At 36.6% G+C, this 22,851-nt stretch overlaps 1 protein-coding gene across 1 annotated transcript in view; it reads right to left on the reverse strand.

Annotated features, from left to right (window-relative positions):
• Positions 1 to 6,672, reverse strand: part of RNLS (renalase, FAD dependent amine oxidase) — a 282,885-nt gene extending 276,213 nt beyond the window's left edge. Inside the window, exons 1-3 of the mRNA XM_052661081.1 lie at positions 6,546 to 6,672; positions 5,539 to 5,644; positions 4,787 to 4,929 (exon numbers count right to left, since the gene is read on the reverse strand). Coding sequence (XP_052517041.1) covers positions 4,787 to 4,929; positions 5,539 to 5,644; positions 6,546 to 6,663 — 367 coding nt within the window. The 5' untranslated portion in view covers positions 6,664 to 6,672. The remainder of the gene's footprint in view (positions 1 to 4,786; positions 4,930 to 5,538; positions 5,645 to 6,545) is intronic.
• Between the last annotated feature and the right edge of the window lie 16,179 nt (positions 6,673 to 22,851).

The following is a 22,851-nucleotide window of genomic DNA, read 5'->3' on the forward strand; positions in this document are numbered from 1 at the left end:
GAAATAAAATGGCAAGACTCCTTGGTAGCCCCTTCCTTCCCCCTAGGGCAGAGACTAATCAGTAAAAGATGGGGCCCAGGGAAAGGGCTCTATGAGTCTGTTCTCTTGAACCAGGGTGGGATGGGAGCATCCTCTCAAACTGTAGGGGAAAAACCAGGAAGGAAAAGATGTTAAATCAGAGGTTTGAGGCCTTCTCATTGTCCTCCATGGAATCCTCAAAAGGAAATGACAACAGGGTCACCTTAAAGAGAGTGCTCGCATCTTACTTACCAGTTAAGCCATTATAAGCAATGTACTTAACTTGTCTGAGTCTAATTTTTCTCATTAGTAAATGATAACTACTATGAATGGCTATAAAATAATTAGAAATGATGTATGCTAAATGCCTAACACAGCATCAGATAAATAGCTTTTAACAAATGATACAGTAGTTTTTGTTCTCTTGAATTTCTCCTACTCCTACAACAATGACAATAAATAAATAAATAAATAAATAAAACAGAAAAGTAGAAAAATCACATTTTATTTACTCAGAAGACAGCATTAATTGGGAAAACAGGAAGTGGGTAAAATTAATGCCAATAAACAGTTTTCTCTGTAATCAGCTTAATGTGAACGCATGAAACAATAAATGAGAACAGCAGACAAGTGGCATGTGCCTATTTCCTCCTACCCTTTACCACTCCTTCTGGAAAACTGGTCTATTTCAATACTGGCTTTAGAGCTTTGAACCTATTCTAAAGCATACCTGACTGGACATACCCCTTACAGATAATTTCCTTGGAAGTCTGGCCGCAAACTAAATAAAACTGATTGTATCACGAGATTGTAGGGTTGTGAACTCAACTGATTCCAAAATGTAAAGCATATTTTGGAATGACCTGGCAGTTTGGGTTGTTATACACTGAGCATATGCAAAGATCAGCGTCATTTAAGAAGATTATTTTTTAAGCTAACATTTATCAAGAGATTTTTAAGTATATGGCCTGTTATTTGCTTGAATTGGCAATGGGTGGATTATATCCCTTTTTCTTCACAAAACTTTGCAGTAGGTATTGTTAGTGCTCTCATTTTTCCAGTGAAAGAACTAAAGTACAGATTTTAACACTTTCCTAATATTACACAACTAGGAAAGTGTGGTAGAATGTGAATTTGAATCCAGGTCATTCTGACTCCAGGGACTCTCTCAAATTTCACTGTGGAAATACTAAAATAGGATAGGAGCCATTTATAGGCAGAAAGATTTAAAGAAGTTTAAAGAATGTTTAAAGGGATATAGGGGCTCCCCTGGTGGCTCAGACAGTAAAGAATCCGTGTGCAATGCAGGAGACCAGGGTTCAGTTCCTAGGTCTGGAAGATCCCCTGGAGAAGGGAATGGCTGCCCACTTCAGTATTCTTGCCTGGAGAATTCCACAAAGGAGCCTGCTGGGCTATAGTCCATGGGGACACAACTGTGTAACTAACACTTTTTCGAATGGATATAATTATAAAATTTTAAATGGTATAGACGATTTATAAAATCTCTAATAATAGATCTGGGTAGTGGGTGGAAAGACCTCTTGAAACATTACAAAGATAATGTAAAAATAAACCAAGAAGAAGTTTATATACACTCAAATTATGTAGGACTTGAACTCAATTATATAAAAACTATTTTTTTAAAAAGCTGAAAGTATGTCAGAGAATGAACTTACAGCTGACTTACATATTATTGTGACACTTTTCCCTGCTATTTTTCTGTATTTTCCAAATTTTCAACTATTAGTATGTAATTCTTTTTTAAAAATTACTTAAATATTTCACATAGTGATATGAAAATCTAAAGTACTCATGCTCTCAAGAGGCTGTTCAATTTCAAAGTATAAAGAGGTTTTTAGGAAGAATTGGTTAAACTACAATGAATAAATATATGTATATTTATATATAGGGCTTCCCAGATGGCACTACTGGGAAAGAACTCACCTGCCAATGCAAGAGACATTAAAGACATGGGGTTCAATACCTGGGTGGGGAAGATCCCCTGGAGAAGGGCATGGCAATCCACTCCAGTATTCTTGCCATGGACAGGAACCTGGTGGGCTACAGTCCATAGGGCTGCAGAGTCAGACATGACTGGTGACTAAGCGCGCACACACACACACACACACACACACACACACACATTAGAAATCTAAATCTCTATCATTTATACCTGCCTACTATACCCCAGCTACCATTAGATTCTATGTGAGCTACAAATAATTAAATATGACCTCTTCTCCCAAGAGTTTCCAAAGCAAAAGAAAACCAAAACCCATATATTACCCCAAATACCTAACACAAAAAGGGTGTAGGTGTGGTGTATTCAAGGACTGTCCCTTGGCTATATGACGGCAGGAACTTTGGTTCCTGTATCACTAGTGTCTAAAACAGTATATAGTAAGCACTCAGCAAATGTTTATTGAATGGATAGAAAGTGAAAGTGAAGTCGCTCAGTCGTGTCTGACTCTTTGCGACCCACGGACTGTAGCCCACCAAGCTCCTCCGTCCATGGGATTCTCCAGGCAAGAACACTGGAGTGGGTTGCCATTTACTTCTCCAGGGGATCTTCCCGATCCAGGGATCAAGCCCAGGTCTCCCACATTGCAGGCAGACACTTTAACCTATGCATATATGGATGGCTAGATATATAATACAATTAGTAAGTACTTGGAGATTCTAATATATATCTACATCTAATTTGGGTTAAGTAAAGTCATGATGGAAATGAGACTTTTTTAAAAAGTTATATGGTGGCAATATATGAAGCTGATGACAATCGACAAAATATACAAATAGTGTCACCATCTGTGATGGTTAATTTTACGTGTCAACTTGACTGAGTCAGGAGGTTCTTATATATTTGGCAAACACTATTCTGGGTATGTCTGTGAGGGTGTTTGGGAAGAAAGTAATATTTAAATTGGTAGACTGAATAAAGCAGGTCGCCCTCCCTAATGTAGGTGGGTATCATCCAATCAGTCACAGGCCTGAATAAAACAGAAAGGCTGACCCTCCCACCAGTAAAAAAGTCTTCCTGTCTGATAGCCTTTGAACTGGGACACTGTTTCATTCTCCTACCTTCAGACTTGGACTGAAACATCTGCTCTTCTTGAGTGTTGAGCTTGCCAGCACCAAAACTGGAACTGTACCTTCAGCTCTCCAGGGTCTCAGGCTTTTGGACTGAAACTAAACCATCAGCTCTCCTGGATCTCTAGCTTGTCAATTCACCTGTCAGATCTTCAGACTTGCCAGCCTCCAAAATCACATCAGCTAATTCTGTACAATAAATTTACCTATCTATATAAATATATTCTTTCAGTTCTGTTTCTTTCTGGAAAATCCTGATGACTACACCATAATATTCTAAATCCTAGATGAAGAAATGGCCTTCCCTGGAATGGTATTTACTGTGTCCTCATATTGTATATTCAACCTCACTGCCTTCTCTCATGCCCAGTATTGGGATTCTCAGGCTTCACAATAAGTAATATTTGCGCTGTGCTGTGCTTTGTTGCTCAGTCAGGTCAGACTCTTTGAGACCCCATGGGCTGTAGTCTGCCAGGCTCCTCTGTCCTCGGAATTCTCCATTCCCTTCTCCATTTTCCCAACCCAGGGATCAAACCCAGGTCTCCTGCATTGCAGGCAGATTCTTTACCATCTGGGCCACCAGAGAAGCCCAAGTAATATTTGATGTAGTCCAAAACAGTAATTATTCTAGATATAGCTTATTAAATAATACAAAGTCTCAAAAAAGTCCATTTTAAAACACTCATACATAAAAACATATGAAAATCCTCATAGAAACTAGGCAAAGGTTATAAGACATTTACAGAAAAAAATGCACAGACTTGGTTAGCAAAACAAAGGTGCATAAACTCACTCATAACTAAGTAAATGTAAATCATAACACAAGGAAATATCATTTCAACCCATCATATGGGCAAAAAGTTTTATTTTCCATAATATCAAGATGTACAGAAAGACATGTTTTCATTTGCTATTGATGATATATTCCTTGATAGGAATAGATCACACAACTTAGTTAAATAAAAAATGCACAAACTATTGACACCCCTCCTATACTGTTAGGAACTAATCCTACAGATATACTTTCAAAAGTGTCTCAGAGTTAGAAATTGCAGCAATATTGGTACTAGCATAAAGCAAAACAATCCCTAACTCCCCAAACAATCTACATACTTAACAGAAAGTAAACAGTTAAATAAATAATGACATATATATATATATATATATATATATATATATATCATGTAATACTGAACAGGCATTGAAAAGAATGAAGAACACTGAGTTTGCTGATATGAAAATAGACCAAAGATAAGATTCAGTCAATGATTATATATTAGTCAGGGCTCTCCAGAGAGATAGTATCAATAGGATAGACATAGACATAGGTAGAGAGACAGAGATAGAGATTGGTTTGTTATAAACATAGGTGAAATAAAGCATAGAATGGCTTATATAAAATAATCTCATCTATGTTTTAAAAAAGAATATATACAAATGTCTATGAATAGGGAAATAGAGATAGCCACATAGAGCAAAAGATAGATGCATAAACATTTTCCTGGAAGCATATATAGGAAACAGTGATTACTTTAGGGGAAGAAAACCAGCTATTGAGTGGTGCATAGGAGAACATCTATTTTATAACTTTCCTTACAGTATTAATATTTATTTATGTGTATAACTTTTAGTTTAAAATGCTTACTTTAAAAGAAGGCAGAGAAAATTTTATTCTCACCTGATTGTTTCAAGTAATGTTTACTAATTGAAGAAACTCCATGAGGTGCTACAAAGTTACAATCTCCTTCTTTTATCACCATTCCATCAATAGGAGAGGTCAGAGGCTTCAAAATGCCACCAGCTAACAATTCATCATAAAAACTGAAAAAATCAAAATGGATAACATAACTATATGCTATACTTAGCTCTAAACATTATACTCTCTTCAAACAATTCTTCGAGATTATAATCCTAAATAAAACCTAGAAATCTTCTTATAAACAACTCAACATATGTTTTCTGTTAATAAGACATACTTTTGGTGAAGAATGGAAATATTTTGAGAATCCATAGTCTTTTGCTGACCGTAGTCAAAGGTCTACTTTCTCATATATTTTAAATTAAAGTCAGTGAAAATAAACAGAACAGTATTCATTACACCGATTTTAAATCTGGTTAAGATTTGACTTCCATCACAGTTAGCTGTCGTCTTTCTCAACACCAACATAGTTAACTGGTATTTATTGAGCCCTTGCCATATTCCATATAACATCTCACCTGATCTTCACAATTGGAGAGGCATGTATTGCAGTTTTCCCACTTTACTCATGTGAATCTTTTATTGCTATTAACATTATGATCAATGATGATGATGATATAATTTCACTATATTACAAGAGTCAAAGCTTAACTCTGTTAAAAATGGATGATTTGTATCTTTTTACATCCTCAACCAGCAAGGCTTGATACCATTCCTTTCAACTAACTCACCTTTGGTGTATTTTGGCATAATGAGGAGTGCAGGTGATGTACTGGGCACCCAAGTCCACTGTGCTCTGTGGATTATGAGGACTGCTGGCTGTAGTCATTCTTCCTCCTTGAATTAGTCCCCAGGAAAATATCTTAATATATTAGAATGAATATTTCACAATTAACACTGATCACCCCAGGTTACACCAATGGATAACTTAGAACTGTTTCAGAAAATATATTTTTAATTTTTTACTTTTAGATGTCATCATAATTAATACATTTTAAAATCTTGTTTTCTCCAGATTCCAGAAATCTAAAAAAAATTGTTTGTTTGTTTTTTAAGTTCAAGGTTTTGTCATCTAACACTGCTAGGAAGTAATTAACAGAGACAATTCAGTCAGGGGCTGTGAGATATTTTTTTAAAAGGACACATGAATATACAGCAGCCTTCAGCAATGTGCCTGCCGCATCTACGTACTGATCTGAAAAAAGGGAATGAATGAACGGACCAAAGAAAACAAAATAATGAATGAAATGTCAGAATGAATGAATCAACGAATGCTTTCCCTCTTGCTGTCAGGCTTCAGGAGAGTGACAGGATTCTCTCAAGTAGATAGACCTTCGGAAAGTCGTGGTCAATGGGCACTGGAGGATTCTCATAATCTAAAGAAAGCTGCCAGGATACAGAGCAGCCAAGGAAAAAATTTCACTTCTTGCTGACTGCGGCAGCCCCAAGCTTTGCAAACTCCAGTCAGGATGCCTCCCAGGCCGCTCAGGCCTCCCAGGGAAGCGCTCCGGCGTCCCGCCCCGCCCCCACCCGCCCCACCGCCCGGCCTGGGTCGCCGCCCCAACTCGCGCCCACTCTTCTGGCCGTCCCGGGCGCCGGAAGTCTCCGATCACGTGACCGGCGCCCGCCGACCTGCTGCGTGTTCCCCCGGGCCTTACTCGGAGAAGGCCCACGCCGCCTTAGAAGCCAGCGTGCCCGGCGGCTTCGTTTCCCTGGCTTCCGTCCGGAAACGACCCACCTGAATCCTCGGCCTTGTCCCACACAGTGAGGCGCAGAGGACTGGACGCCTCCCTCCTCAGCAGCGCCGCGCACAAGCTTCCCGTCAGCCCGGCGCCCACGATCAGCACCCGCGCCATGGCCCGCTGTCCCCGCGCCCGGGTGGCCGGCCTGCAGTCGCTGGAACCGCCGCCACAGCCCAGCGGGCCGGAGCTGTCGGCTCAGTGCTCCCGGCCCAGCTCGGCCCCTGAGCAGCTCCCTGGTCGGCCTGCAGGGGGCGGAGAGGAGGCGACTCGAGCTGAGAGAAAGATCAGCGCTGAAGACCAGCAAACCTTGGCCTTCCTCTTGGTTTGAGAGCCAGGAGCTGTCTTCAAGGATCGTGGCTCCATCCGATAAGCTGTGATTTCCAACCTGCCTCTCGCCCCCCAAACCTGTAAATCATATAGGTTAGAGCGTGAGACCCCGCCTCGCCACAGGGCTGGTGTTGACTACTGCGGAGACCCAGCCCAGGGTTGACTATTAGGGTAACTGTGCCTTGTTGGAACCTTGGCTTAACAGCCTTAAGTCTGAAAGGAACACAGCAGTGATGCCAGAGCCAGCTTTCTTCAAGTACCTTAACAGTCACTATTCACATAGCAGAAAAAGAGTTTGGGAGAAATTTTGTTTAAACTAACCCTCGGGCATTGTGTAAATGATAAACTTTTTGAACCTCAATATTTCCACCTGTAAAAGGGGGCCAGAAAATTCTGTATTCCAGATTATTGGCAGTTAAAGATATTTGGTTCACCAGAGAATTTTAGGTCAATCTTCTCTTTAGTAAATATTAAATTTTTTGACAAAACACATTCCAATTGCTGTAAGAGATGCGCGGATGAGCAAGACAAGGATTCATGCCCTTACCACTAGTTTTTTGTTTGTTTGCTTTCTAACGTTGTCCTGGAAATTCTCAAGGAAACAGTAATATGCAAGGATAAGACTGAACCATTTCAGTTACCCTGAATTGCAAATAAATTATTACCTGGACACTAGAGAAACTTTTATAAGAAAATTGACAATGATAGTCAATTGTAATGAAAACATTAAAAATTAGAAGTTTTACTGTATGTACACGAGGGAGAAATTATCAGGCTTCAAGCTGGTGATAGATCAATATTACATATATCTAATAAAGATATAATATCTAAGAAAAGATAATCGAACTATACTTTGGATAGTAACCCCTTATTGGTCATATCATTTGCAAATATTTTGTCCCATTCAATACATTGTCTTTTAATTTTAATAATCATTTCATTTGCTGTGCAAAAGTGTATAAGTTCAATTTAGTTTCATGCTTTATTTTTGCATGTGTTTCATTTGCCTTAGGAGAGAAGTCCAAAAAAAAAAATATTGCTTACATTTATATCAAAGAGTGGTCTACCTGTATTCTCTTCTATAAGTTTTATGGCTTTCAGTTCAGTTCAGTTCAGTTGCATACATTTAGATTGTTAAATCATTTTGAGTTTATTTTTGGCTAAAATGTGAGGAAATGTTCTAATCTCATTTCTTTACATGTAGCTGTCCAGTTTTCCCAGAACTGAGACTATCTTTCTTTCCACTGTATAGTCTTACATTTTTGTTATAGATTTATTGACCTTAAGTGTGTGGATTTATTTCCTGGCTCTCTATTCTGTTCCATTGATCTGTGTGTCTGTTTTTGTGACAATACCAGCATTTTGATTTCAAGACTTTTTCATGCAGTCTGAAATCTGAGAAGGTGATACCTCTAGCTTTGTTCTTTTTTCTCAAGATTGCTTTAGCAATTAGGGGTCTTTTGCAGTTTTGTATGAATTTTCCGATTATTCTCGTTAGTGAAAAATGTGCTGGTTATGATGATAGAGATTGCATTAAATTTATAGATTGCTTTGGATAGTATGGTTATTTTAACAATATTAATTTGTCCAATTTATGACCACAGAATATCTTTCCATTTCTTTGTATCATCTACAAATTTCCTTTATCCATGTTTTATAGTTTTCAAAGTATAGGTCTTTAACCTCCTTGATTAAGTTTTTCCTAAGTATTTTATTAACACAGTTTTAAACAAGATTGTTTGCTTGCTTTCTCTTTCTGGTAGTTCATTATTAGTGTATAGTAAACTAACAGATTTCTGTATATTAATCTTGTATCCTGCAACCTTACTGAATTCATTCTTTAGTTGTAATAGCTTTTGGGTGGAGACTTTAGGTTTCTCTATGTAGAGTATTGTGTCATCTGCAAGTAGTGTCATTTTTACCCCTGTTTTTGTCATTTAGTCTAAGTTGTGTCTCTTTGTGACCCCATGGACTGTAACCTGCCAGGATCCTCTGTCCATGGAATTTTCCAGGCAAAAATACTGGGTTGCCATTTCCTACTCCAGGGGAGCTTCCTTCCCTAGGGATCGAACCTGCATCTCCTGAATTTCCTGCACTGCAGGCGGATTCTTTACTGCTGTGCCAGCGGGGAAGCCCCATTTTTGCCGTTCTGCCCTTCCTTTAATTTGAATAGCTTTAATTTCTTTTTGTTATGTGAGTGCCATGGCTAGAACTTCTAGTACCATTTATTTAGAAGTGGTACAAGTGGGCATCTTATCTTGTTCCCAGTTTTAGAGGAAATGCTTTCAGCTTTTCAGCACTGAGGTGATATTAGCTGTGATTCTATCATACATGGCCTTTACTATGCTGAGATATGTTCCCTCTATACAATTTGATGAGAGTATTTTTTTTAATCATGAATGGATGCTGAATTTTGTCAAATGCTTTTTATGATCTTGTGATTTTTATCCTTTTATTATTGTGGTGTATCACATTGATTGATTTGCAGATATTGAATCATCCTTGCATCATTTTACATATGTAAATATACACGCTAAATTCAAGTGAATTTTTCCTAGGTTAAGCAGTATCTTGAGGACTCAATGCAGGTCCTCATGATCTGTTGAGTATGTTCTTCTCTTTCCTGTCATCTCCTCTTGTTACCTCATTTCTGTTAATAGTCTGGTCACCTTGCATAATCAGACTTGAAATCTCATAGTCATCTTCAATATATCTATTCTCTTTTCTCATCCTTGATATCTATTAGTCTTCTGGTCTTTTTTATCTCTTCTCCTCTGTCTCTTAAATCCAATCCCTCTCCATTGTACCTCAGAAAAGTACAAATTCCATTTCTACCAGCAATATTCTACAGTGCCTATTTTACAGCATTCTTGTCAACAGTGGATATTGAGAATTTTGAAAGGTGATCATTGACAGATTAATCCATTCAGTTCAGTTGCTCAGTCATGTCCGACTGTTTGCAACCCCATGTATTGCAGCACACCAGGCCTCCCTGTCCATCACCAAATCCTAGAGTTCACTCAAACTCATGTCCATCGAGTCGGTGATGCCATCTAGCCATCTCATCCTCTGTTGTCTCCTTCTCCTCCTGCCCCCAATCCCTCCCAGCATCAGTCTTTTCCAATGAGTCAACTCTTTGTATCAGGTGGCCAAAGTATTGGAGTTTCAGCTTTAGCATCAGTCCTTCCAGAGAATACCCAGACTGATCTCCTTTGGAATGGACTGGTTGGATCTCCTTGCACTCCAAGGGACTCTCAAGAGTCTTCTCCAACACTGCAGTTCAAAAGCAACAATTCTTTGGCGCTCAGCTTTCTTCACAGTCCAACTCTCACATCCATACGTGACTACTGAAAAAACCATAGCCTTGACTAGATGGACCTTTGTTGGCAAAGTAATGTCTCTGCTTTTGAATGTGCTAAGTAGGTTGGTCATAACTTTCCTTCCAAGGAGTAAGCATCTTTTAATTTCATGGCTGCAATCACCATCTACAGTGATTTTAGAGCCCCCCCCCCCCCCCAAAATAAAGTCTGCTGCTGTTTCCATTGTTTTCCCATCTATTTCCCATGAAGTGATGGGACCAGATGCCATGATCTTCGTTTTCTGAATGTTGAGCTTTAAGCCAACATTTTTCCTCTCCTCTTTCACTTTCATCAAGAGGCTTTTTAGTTCCTCTTTACTTTCTGCCATAAGGGTGGTGTCATCTGCATATCAGAGGTTATTGATATTTCTCCTGGCAATCTTGATTCCAGCTTGTGCTTCTTCCAGCCCAGCGTTTCTCTTGATGTATTCTGCATAGAAGTTAAATAAGCAGGGTGACAATATACAGCCTTGATGTATTCCTTTTCCTATTTGGAACCAGTCTGTTGTTCCGTGTCCACTTCTAATTGTTGCTTCCTGACCTGCACATAGGTTTCTCTAGAGGCAGGTCAGGTGGTCTGGTATTCCCATGTCTTTCAGAATTTTCCACAGTTGATTGTGATCCACACAGTCAAATGCTTTGGCATAGTCAATAAAGTAGAAATAGATGTTCTTCTGGAACTCTTGCTTTTTCGATGATCCAGCAGATGTTGGCGATTTGATCTCTGGTTCCTCTGCCTTCTCTAAAACCAGCTTGAACATCTGGAAGTTCACAGTTCATGTACTGCTGAAGCCTGGCTTGGAGAATTTTGAGCATTACTTTACTACCGTGTGAAATGAGTGCAATTGTGCAGTAGTATGAGCATTCTTTGGCATTGCCTTTCCTTGGGATTGGAATGAAAACTGACGTTTTCCAGTCTTGTGGCCACTGCTGAGTTTTCCGAATTTGCTGGCATATTGAGTGCAGCATTTTCACAGCATCATCTTTCAGGATTTGAAATAGCTCAACTAGAATTCCATCACCTCCACTAGCTTTGTTCATAGTGATGGTTTCTAAGGCCTACTTGACTTCACATTCCAGGATGTCTGGCTCTAGGTGAGTGATCACACCATCGTGATTATCTTGGTCGTGAAGCTCTTTTTTTGTTCAGTTCTTGTGTGTATTCTTGCCACCTCTTCTTAATATATTCTGCTTCTGTTAGGTCCATACCATTTCTGTCCTTTATCAAGCCCATCTTTGCATAACATGTTCCCTTGGTAGCTCTAATTTTCTTGAAGAGATCTCTAGTCTTTACCATTCTATTGTTTTCCTCTATTTCTTTGCATTGATCATGAGAAAGGCTTTCTTATCTCTTCTTGCTATTCTTTGGAACTCTGCATTCAAATGGGTATATATTTACTTTTCTCCTTTGCTTTTCACTTCTCTTCTTTTCACAGCTATTTGTAAGGCCTTCTCAGACAGCCATTTTGCTTTTCTGCATATCTTTTTCTTGGGGATGGTCTTGATCCCTGTCTCCTCTACAATGTCATGAACCTTATAGTTCATCAGGCACTCTGTCTGTCAGATATAAGCATCTAAATGCAGATTAATCTATTACTTAAGTTCAAACAGTCATTAGTTCTTAATTTAATTATTATAGTAGCTTTCTAACTGACCTCTCTGCTCCTGATCTCTATTCTGCACCAAGTTTCTAGATTGGTCATTGCCATTCTCAAATAACTTTTAGTAATTCTCAGTCTCATACAGATGAAAATTCAACTACTTGGTATAAAAATATTCAGTCACGACTATATATAAAGTAGATAACTAAGAATAACCTGCTGTATAACTCAGGGAACTCTACTCAGTACTGTGCAATGCCTTATATGGGAAAAGAATCTTAAAAAAAAAAAAGGAGCAGATATAGGCATATGTATAACTGACTCACTTTGCTGTGCACCTAAAACTAACACAACGTTGTAAATCAATAATGCACCAATAATTGACTTTTAAAAAGTATTCAATGATATTTCTCAAGTCTATGTTTATATCTTATCTTGGTAGTGTTTATATGTCTTGTGCTTCTAAGTTGGAGCTACCCTGATGGCTCAGACAGTAAAGAATCTGACTGCAATGGTCATAACATCTGAAGACCCAGGTTTGATCCCTGGATTGGGAAGACCCCCTGGAGAAGGGAATGGCTACCCACTCCAGTATTCTTGCCTGGAGTATTCCATGGACAGAGGAACCTGGCAAGGTGCAGTACATGGCATCACAAAGAGCTAGATACTGAGCTATTAACACTTTCACTTTCACAACTAAGTTGAGTTATTTTAGTTCTGGTGAACATATTCTCAGATTATCTGTGGAAGTGGGAAACATTTGCTTCTGTTGTTCTTGAGTATAAGTTATACTTTTTGAATTGTGTTGCCAGTAGTTGTGAATTTGCATTAATTCTTCACTCTCTTTTTTTTTTTCCCCTATGATCAACAATATCCTTTTTAAAAAGTTATCCAAAATTTGGGAATGTTATGACCATTCAGTAGAAGTAGCCATGGTGGCTTGTGATTTCTTATCACGTTTAGTCTTCAGGGAGTGATAGAGCCACCCTCCCCACCTACCCTCCTAACCTCCAAAATGGATTATATTAATTCAGAGCTATAACTGTAAGGTTGTGTGGGTGCATGGTTGGCTACTAGTACTGGTGTATCTCTCTGACAGAGGTGTGATTGACTCAATGACCTAGAGAAGGTAGTATTGTAAAACAGCTGGGACAGATGTACTTATATTTACTCTTCCTATTCACCTTGGCATTTTGCCTTACTTCTTCCCAATTTTCTGCAAGGCTGGCTCCTCCTGATCATTCAAGTCCAGCTTAAAAGTTACCTAAAGAGGTCTTCCCCAACCACTTGACCTAAAATAGCCACCCAGTGACCCTCTTTTCCATTAACCTATTTTCTTAATATCACTTAATTACCTTTAGAATTGAACTTGCTTTTTACTTATCTATTTATTATTTATTTAGTTTAGTTTTTCTCTCACTAGAATTTAAGCAACAAAAGGACAGAAACATTGTCATGTTCAATACAGTATCTTTGGCAACTGGAATCCAAATTAGAATTCTCAGAGACTGAGAGTTCACTAACTCTTTGCCTAGAAGATAGCCAAGACTTTTGAGGATAATACTTAAAGGAAGATAGGCTGAATGGTAATTCAGTGGGGTGATATCAATATTAAACATTTTCTCAGAGGGTTCTTTTCTATGATATAATATTACTATAGTGATATAAAATACAATGTCCGTGAACAAAGAATACTTGATAATGTGATTCACAGCACTTTCTGTCCTTATTTATTGCATTGATCATTTACATAATCATTAATGGCATATATAACAGTATTTAGATGGCATAAAATCAAGATAAATAGCCCCATGGAGCTATTTTAGATTGTTCCTTAATGTAATTTAATTTTTTATTGAAGTATGGCTAATGCACAACAATGTGTTAGTTTCAAGTATATAGTAAAGTATGTGTATATATGTGAACTTCCCTCTTATACCTGCTTTTGCAGCATCCCATAGATTTTGGAATATTTTGTTTCCATTTTGATTTATCTTGAGGTATTTTCTTATTTCCTCTTTGAATTCATTTTTTAAATAGCCTGTTGTTTAGTCTCTGTGTGTTTGTTCTTTTCCTGGTTTTCTTTCTGTAGTTGATTTCTAATTTCATATAATTGTGGTCAAAAAAATATTGTTTCCACAAATATTATTATTTTATTGTTATTTGTATTGTTTTCATTGACTATTTGGCATGATTATTTTGAAATTCACGTTGTCAAATGTGTCAGTTCATTTCTTTTTATGGATAAATGGTATTTCTTCATATGGATATATCACAGTATGTTTATCTGTTCACCTCCTGATGAACATTTGGGTTGTTTCTAGTTTTTTACTATGAAAACTAAAGCTGCTATGACATATAAAATCTTTATATGAATATTGGCTTTCATTTATCTTGTGTAAATATCTGGGAGTAGAATAGTCTGATTATATGGTAGATGTGTGTTCAACTTTGAAAGGAACTATCAAGTGAAACTGTTTCCCAAAACGGCTTTACCATTTTACATTCTGACAGAACCATTTGAAGATTCCAGTTATTCCCCATCCTTAGTATCATTGAATATGACCAATCCTTTCAACTTTAGCCATGCTAATAAGTGTGTGATAGCATTTCAGTAAGGTTTTAATTTTAATTTCTCCAGTGATGTTTGATATTGACCATCTTTTCATGTGGTCGTTTGCCATTCATATATCTGCTTTTGTGAAGTGTCTGTTCAAAGTTTCTACCTATTAAATAAATTGGGTAGTTTGTTTTCTTATCACTGAATTTACAGAGTTTATTATATATTTTGGATACAAATAAAATGTGGGACTGGCAAATGCTTTCTTCCTGTATATGACTTGTGTTCATTATATTATCAGCATCTTTCCAAGTGCAGATGTCCTTAATTTGTCCATTTTTAACTTATATGGTTTCCACTTTTTGTCTGCTATCAAAGAAATACTGGATTTATACCTCAAGGTAATGAAGACTTTTCTCTTATGTTTTCGACCAGAATTTTTATAGTGTTATTCAGTTCAGTTCAGTCGCTCAGTCATGTCCCACTCTTTGCGACCCCATGGACTTCAGCATGCCAGGCTTCCCTGTCTTTCACCAACTCCTGGAGCCTACTCAAACTAATGTCCACTGCATCGGTGATGCCATCCAACCATCTTATCCTCTGTCATCCCCTTCTCCTCCCACCTTCAATATTTCCCAACATCAGGGTCTTTTCCAAAGAGTAGGTTCTTCGCATCAGGTGGCCAAAGTACTGGAGTTTCAGCTTCAGCATCAGTCCTTCCAATGAATATTCAGGACTGATTTTGTTTAAGATAGACTGGTTGGATCTCCTTGCAGTCCAAGGGACTCTCAAGAGTCTTCTCCAACATCACAGTTCAAAAGCATCAATTTGTCGGTGCTCAGCTTTCTTCACAGTCCAACTCTCACATCCATACATGACTCCTGGAAAAACCATAGCCTTGACTAGACGGACATTTGTTGGTAAAGTAATGTCTCTGCTTTTTAATATGCTGTCTAGCTTTGTCATAGCTTTTCTTCCAAGGAGCAAGTGTCTTTTATTTCATGGCTGCAGTCACCATCTGCTGTGATTTGGGAGCCCCTCAAAATAAAGTCTGTCACTGTTTCCATTGTTCCCCATCTATTTGCCATGAAGTGATGGGACCAGATGCCATGATCTTAGTTTTCTGAATGTTGAGCTTTAAGCCAACTTTTTCACTTTCCTCTTTCACCTTCATCAAGAGGCTCTTTAGTTCTTTGCTTTCTGCCATAAGGGGTGTCATCTGCATACCTGAGGTTATTGATATTTCTCCTGGCAATCTTGATTCCAGCTTGTGCTTCATCCAATCTAGCATTTCTCATGATGTACTCTGCATAGAAGTTAAATAAGCAGGTGACAACATACAACCTTGATGTACTCCTTTCCCTATTTGGAACCAGTCTGTTGTTCCATGTCCAGTTCTAACTGTTGCTTCCAGACCTGCATACATATTTCTCAGGAGGCAGGTCAGGTGGTCTAATATTACCATCTCTTGCAGAATATTCCACAGTTTGTTGTGGCCCACATGGTCAAAGGCTTTGGCATAGTCAATAAAAGAACAGTAGATGTTTTTCTGGAATTCTCTTGCTTTTTCGATGATCCAGCAGATGTTGGCAATTTGATCTCTGGTCCCTCTGCCTTTTCTAAATCCAGCTTGAATATCTGGAAATACACGGTTCACATACTGTTGAAGCCTGGCTTGGAGAATTTTGAGCAGTACTTTGCTAGCGTGTGAGATGAGTGCAATTGTGCAGTAGTTTGAATATTGTTTGGCATTGCCTTTCTTTGGGATTGGAATGAAAATTGACCTTTTCCAATACTGTGACCACTGCTGAGTTTTCCAGATTTGTAGGTCTATGGTCCTTTTTAAGTTAATTGTATTTGATGTTATATATGAATCAAAGTTCATACCTTTGCATATGAATATTTGTTTCAGCACTGTGTGTTTTAGACTGAATTCCCTTTGCATCTTTGTTGAGAATTAATTGACCATGTAAATGTAGATCTATCATAAACTCTGTTCTCATCCATTTATCTATCTTGTTCTACCAGTACCACACTCTTTTGATAACTTTAGCTTTACAATAAATAAATCTTGAATTTGGTTACTGTGAATATTCCAGTTGTGTTCTTTTTCAAAATTATTTTGACTCTTTGAGGTTTTCACCATTTCCATATACCGTCTAAAAAGAGCTTAATTTCTATGAAAATGCCTTAGATTTTAATAAGAATTGTGTTCTTCAGCCCTTCTAAATCCTTACTGATTTTCTATATATGTGCCCTATCCTTTATAAATTAACATTTCTAACTGTAAATAAGTATATAAATACATAAGTCTTTCTACTTACAGCTTAATCAGGTCTGGGTTTTTGACTCCTGACTCTCTTTTTAGAGAGAGATGGATATAAATATGTAGATTGATAAACTGTTGCTGAATTGCTCTGTTTATCATTTTGAAATTGTACTATTTGTCACAGGTTATGTTTTCCTTTAAAATCTGTACTACCTGATATTAATATAGCTTTCCTTTGATTAGTATTAGTTTGTTATATTATTTTCCCCCTTTACAGTTTTACTACAGTCATGCCTCTATCTTTAAAGCAAATTTCTTGAGGATAGCCTTCCTTTTGATCCAATCTGACAATCTCTTTTTTTTTTTTTATCCTAGGTAAGATTTATTCTTGTCATTTGCCTCACACAAATTATTTATTAAATTAATTCACAAAAACAGTACATGTAATAAAGTTACAATTGGATGTTTCCTTTGCTTAATTTATTTGTAAAGGTAATTCTGTTCATGATATTCTTTCTTTTTTTTTAATTTTATTTTATTATTATTATTTTTTTTTTTTTACTTTATAATATTGTATTGGTTTTGCCATACATCAACATGGATCCGCCATGGGTGTACACGTGTTTCCAATCCTGAGCTCCCCTCCCACCTCCCTCCCCATACCATTCCTCTGGGTCATCCCAGTGCACCAGCCGCAAACATGCTATATCCTGCATCGAACCTAGACTGGCTATTCGTTTCTTATATGATATTATACATGTTTCAATGCCATTCTCCCAAATCATCCCACCCTCTCCCTCTCCCACAGAGTCCAAAAGACTGTTCGATACAATCTCTTTTAATTAGGCTTTTAGATTTATACATAAGTAGCCATTTATGAAGCAAAGTGCTATTATAATTGGGATTTCTAAAATTTTAAATTTCAAGTGCTTTTTGCTGACTCTTCTATATTATCTTTTATCTTTAATCCTTTAAAAACCACTTATTGTTTTAGGAAATTTTTAAAGCATACATAGATTCTTTGTTATTTTCTACATAGATAATCAGGTATGCTTTTAATTTTTTTTTTCCTTGCTTAATTGCACTGGCTAGGACTTTCAGTACAATGTTGAATAGAAGTGGAGAGAAAGGACCTCTTTTCTTGCTCCTAATTCTTATCAAGAAAGCATTCAGTCTTTTATCAAGTATGATTGGAACTGTAGACTTTTCATAAATGGCCTTTATTAGTTTAACGAAGTTTCTTTCTATATATAATTTGTTGAGAAGTTTTATGACTAAATGATTAACTTAGTCAAACACTTTTTTGCATCTTCTGAGGTTTTTTTTTTTTTTCAGTTTAGCCTATTAATATGGTAAATAACACTAATTGATGTTTGAATGTTGAATCAGTCTTTTGTTTATGGGTTGAACCCCACTAGACTGAGATGTATTTTTTCAATATATTGCTGGATTTATTTTGATATTTTGATGAGAGTCTTGGAATCTATATTTATGGGTGAAATTGGTCTATAGTTTTCTTCTTTCATAATGTGACCTTATACAATTAATTGAAAAGGAAATCAATTATACACCAATACAATTTTTTTTTTAATTAATTGGAAAGGATACCCGTCTCTTCTATTTTTTGGAAGAGGTTGTAAAGAATTTTTTTTTTTAATGTTTGGTGAAATTTGGCAGTGAACTATCTGACCTGGATTTTTCTTTTTCGGAAGGTTTTTATGCTATATATTTAATTTAAAAAATAGATACTGGAATATTCAGGTTATCACTTTTGGGGGGATGTGACTTTTAACATTAATAGTTTCTCTTTTTAAAGAATTATTGTATTTCATTTACATTTTCAAGTTTATGAGCATAGAGTTAAGTAGTCCCTTATTATAATTGGAACAAGGGCTTAGTTGCTATGTGGCATGTGGGATCTTCCCCAACCAGGGATCAAACCTTTGTCTCCTGCATTGGCAAGCGGATTCTTTATCATTGAGCCACCAGGGAAGACTCTCAGATATTTTTAAAAGTCCCTCTTCTTTAACCTATGGATTACTTAGAAATGTATTATTTAATTTCCAAGTATTTGGGTACTTTCTGGATAACTTTTATTATTGATTGCTATTTTAATTTTGTTAATGCCCAAGACATTTGTATGAATTTTATTCCTTTTAATTTAAATCTTTCCTACTGGCCACAATATTGATGAATGTTTTTTTGTGTTTGAGAAGAATGTGTATTATGCTATGGTTGTATAGAATGTTCTATAAATGTCAATTAAATCAAGTGATTGCTAGGTATTGTCCAGGTCATTTATATTTTTACTGATTTTCTGTCTACTCATTCTATCATATACTGAAAAGGAGGGGTTGAATTTTCCAAATATAATGGTAAATTTGTCTATTTCTCCTTTTAGTCTATTAATGCTTGCTTACATATATTTAAGAGTCTGTTTTTTGGTGCAGAGGCTTCCCACATGGCTAAGTGGTAAAGAATCTGCCTGCAATGCAGAAAGCATGAAAGACACATGTTTGATCCCTGGGTCAGAAATATCCCCTGGAGTAGGAAATGGCAACCTGCTCAAGTATTCTTGCCTGGAAAATCCCATGGACAGAGGAGCCTGGAATGCTACAGTCCACAGGGCCACAAAGAGTCAGAGGAGACTAAGCGGAAACTGAGCTGTTTGGTGCATACACATTTAGGATTGTTATGTCTTCTTGGAGAACTGATTCCCTATTGTTATTTAATCTTGCTTTTTATCTATATTTCTTATTCTGAGTCTACTGTAATTGAAATCAACATAGTCCAGCTTTCTTTTGGTATATCTTGCTTTACACTTTTACTCTTCAACCTATCTGTCTGTTGATAATAATAATCTGTATTTAATGCAGATTTCTTATAGGCCTTCCTTGTGGCTCAGATGGTAAAGAATCCACCTCCAATGCGGGAGACCTGGGTTTGATCCCTGAATTGGGAAGATCCCCTGGAGAAGGGAAAGGCTACCCACTCCAGTATTCTGGCCTGGAGAATTCCATGAACTATATAGTCCATCGGGTCACAAAGAGCCCGACAGGTCTGAGTGACTTTCACTTTCACTTTAGTTATAGGCATCACTGAGTGGAGTCTTGCTTTTCTAATCCAATTTGACAATTTCTGTGTTTAACCAGTATATATAGCATTTATGAATGATTTTTCGATTTCTGGATCGGGATCCCCTGGAGAAGGGATAGGCTACCCACTCCAGTGTTCTTGGGCTTCCCTTGTGGCTCAGTTGGTAAAGAATCCACCTGCAATGTGGGAGACCTGGGTTCAGATCCCTGGATTGGGAAGATGCCCTGGAGAAGGGAAAGGCTACCCACTCCAGTGTTCTGGCCTGGAGAATTCTGTGGATGAGTCCATGGTGTTGCAAAGAGTCGGACGCCTCTGAGTGGCTGCCACTTTCACTTTCACAAATGATTATTATATTATTGATTAAAATCTACCATGTTACTACTGTGTTTATTTGTTCTTCATTTATTTTTTAAAAAATCTTTTACTTCTTAAGGTCTAACTGAGCATTTTTTATTAATCTGTTTTACCTTCTTTATTGACTTACTGTTTGTACTTCTTAAAGGTTTTTTTGATTTTCTTGAGTTTACAACATTTATTTTTAAATAACTTAAGCTAAACTTCAATATTATTCTTCCTATTATATGTTTTAGGGGAAGAAATGAGCACTTGCTTATGTTTTCCATACGGAGAAATCTTCAGAACCCAGCAATAAGGATATGACAGTCTCTTCTATATTTGAACTGCTCTACACCGTCATAGACTGCGTGTTTACTACTCGTTACTGTTATTACAGTGACTGCCAGTCAGAAGAACAGAAATATATTTTAACACTTTAAGGGAGTTAGAATTATGTCTTAATAATTCTGATTTTTAAAAAAACTGCACTAGTGGGAAACTACCACTAACAACCTCTGTGGATATTTTTATGAATGTATTTAGAGTAGCATATGGGACAATGACTTGAAAAGCTACTTAGCATTTATTAGTATCAACAGTGTTCTTTCAAAATTTTTTGTAGTTTCTGTTGCCAATTTATATAATGCCAGGTTTGATTTTTGCACTGAAATTAAATGTTCTCATTTTTATTTTATTTTTTTTTCAGTTTATCTATGATTATATTTAGCAACTTTTGCCAAAAGGAGCACAATATGTAATTGACTACTTTGGAGACACATATATTAGGCACCTAAAATCAAGAAGAACAAAGAAGTATGACATAATGCTTTTTTTTTATTATTGTGGGTTGTATCTAAAGTCAAACTAATGATTTTAATGGCAGAAACTGAAGAAAACTGATCCTCAAATCAACTTTTAGAAAATTATATTTAATTACAGATGGGTGCTATTAGTAATGCAGCTTTTTGGTTTAATTTTGTTTAAGTGCTTTTGCTAACTGTGTGATAATCTTTAAAAATCATTATGTAAGATATTGGCTACCTTGAATTTTATTACTCTTGCACAAAGCTCAATTTCCTGTCACACTTCCATCTTTAAAATCATCTTTTAAAAGTTTGCCCCTACACTAAGCAAAGCACCAGTTCATGACATAGTATTTCACCAACCAGCCAACATAGACGAAAAATTATGGTTGATGACTAAAGTTGAGGTAATAGAAATTACTAGATTAGATACTAGGTTTTAAAGGTAAAATGATACTTTAGTAACAACATCTAACTCTATGGTATCTGTATAAATTTAATAAATAGTGGTCCACTGTATTCAAATGATCATTTTAAAACATAAGCATTTAAAAAATCATTGATATATTTAAAAACTCCTTTATACTAAGCCTTTAAAAATTGATGTGCCTTTTACTCCTAAAAAATTTCAATTTGAGAGCTAAATTTTTATCAGACATTTAATGTGTTTAGATTCCATAAAATTTATACTTGAAAGAGTAGTTTCAAGTACCCAAATTGTTCTGAATATATGTTAAAGTCTCAGTAACTGAATAGACTATCAATAAGTAATATTTATTATATATTTTCATCTACTTTGACAAAATTATTTCCAATATTTTTAGATGGATTGATTTAACTTTTAAGTAGAATACCAGTATAAAAATTGCATAGGTCCAAAGTATGTTTGAAAACTCATGTTAACTTAATAACATCAATATCAAATCCAATTTGAGATGAAAAGCAACTAAGAGTTTATCCGTATCAACAAAGTAGTCTTTGAACTTTTTGTTGTTGTTGCCATTTTACATAACATTGTTTAATTAACACTTTGAATAACACTGTTGTGACTACAAATGTTATAACTTTTTTTCTTATGCACTTAAATTAGCAGGTTTCTCTCTCTTTGGTAAAAAGTTTGAATACTGTTTTAAAATTTGCTTTTTGCCTTCAGTGTAAAGCACAGATTATTATACCAAATATAATGCAAACCTCTGGACCAAAGGTGATATGTTCAGTCTCCATAAATCAAAGCTTTAAATTAAAAGAAACTTTAAGTAATAAATACAGTTTCAATTTCATATCCACCTAATTTGTACCATTATTAAATTTTGCACTGGAGACTAGCTTAACAAATATATAAGATATAGCAATTATTTGCATGCAAATTATTTTCCTGAATTTCTAGTGTTTTGTTTGTTCTCTTAAGGTGGCCTAATATGTATTAAATGTTAGTTATATGGCCAGTATTATATTACAGTTCAGTTGCTTAGTCTTGTCCAACTCTTTGTGGCCCCATGGATTGCAGCACGCCAGGCTTCCCTGTCCATCACCAACTCCTGGAACTTGCTCAAACTCATGTCCATCCTGTCAGTGATGCCATCCAACCATCTCATCCTCTGTCTTCCCCTTCTCCTCCTGCCTTCAATCTTTCCTAGCATCAGGGTCTTTTCCAGTGGATCACTTCTTTGCATCAGGTGGCCAAAGTACTGGAGCTTCAGCTTTAGCATCAGTCCTTCCAATGAATAATTAGGACTGATTTCCTTTAGGATTGACTGGTTTGATCTCCTTTCAGTCCAAGGGACTCTCAAGAGTCTACTCCAACAGTACAGTTCAAAAGCTTTCTTTATGGTCCAACTCTCACACCCATACTTGACTACTGAAAAAACCATAACTTTGACTAAATGAAACTTTATCGACAAAGTAATGTCTCTGCTTTTTAATATGCTGTCTAGGTTGGTCATAGCTTTTCT

Source organism: Budorcas taxicolor, chromosome 23, assembly GCF_023091745.1.
Source record: "Budorcas taxicolor isolate Tak-1 chromosome 23, Takin1.1, whole genome shotgun sequence".
NCBI classification, from domain to species: domain Eukaryota; kingdom Metazoa; phylum Chordata; class Mammalia; order Artiodactyla; family Bovidae; genus Budorcas; species Budorcas taxicolor.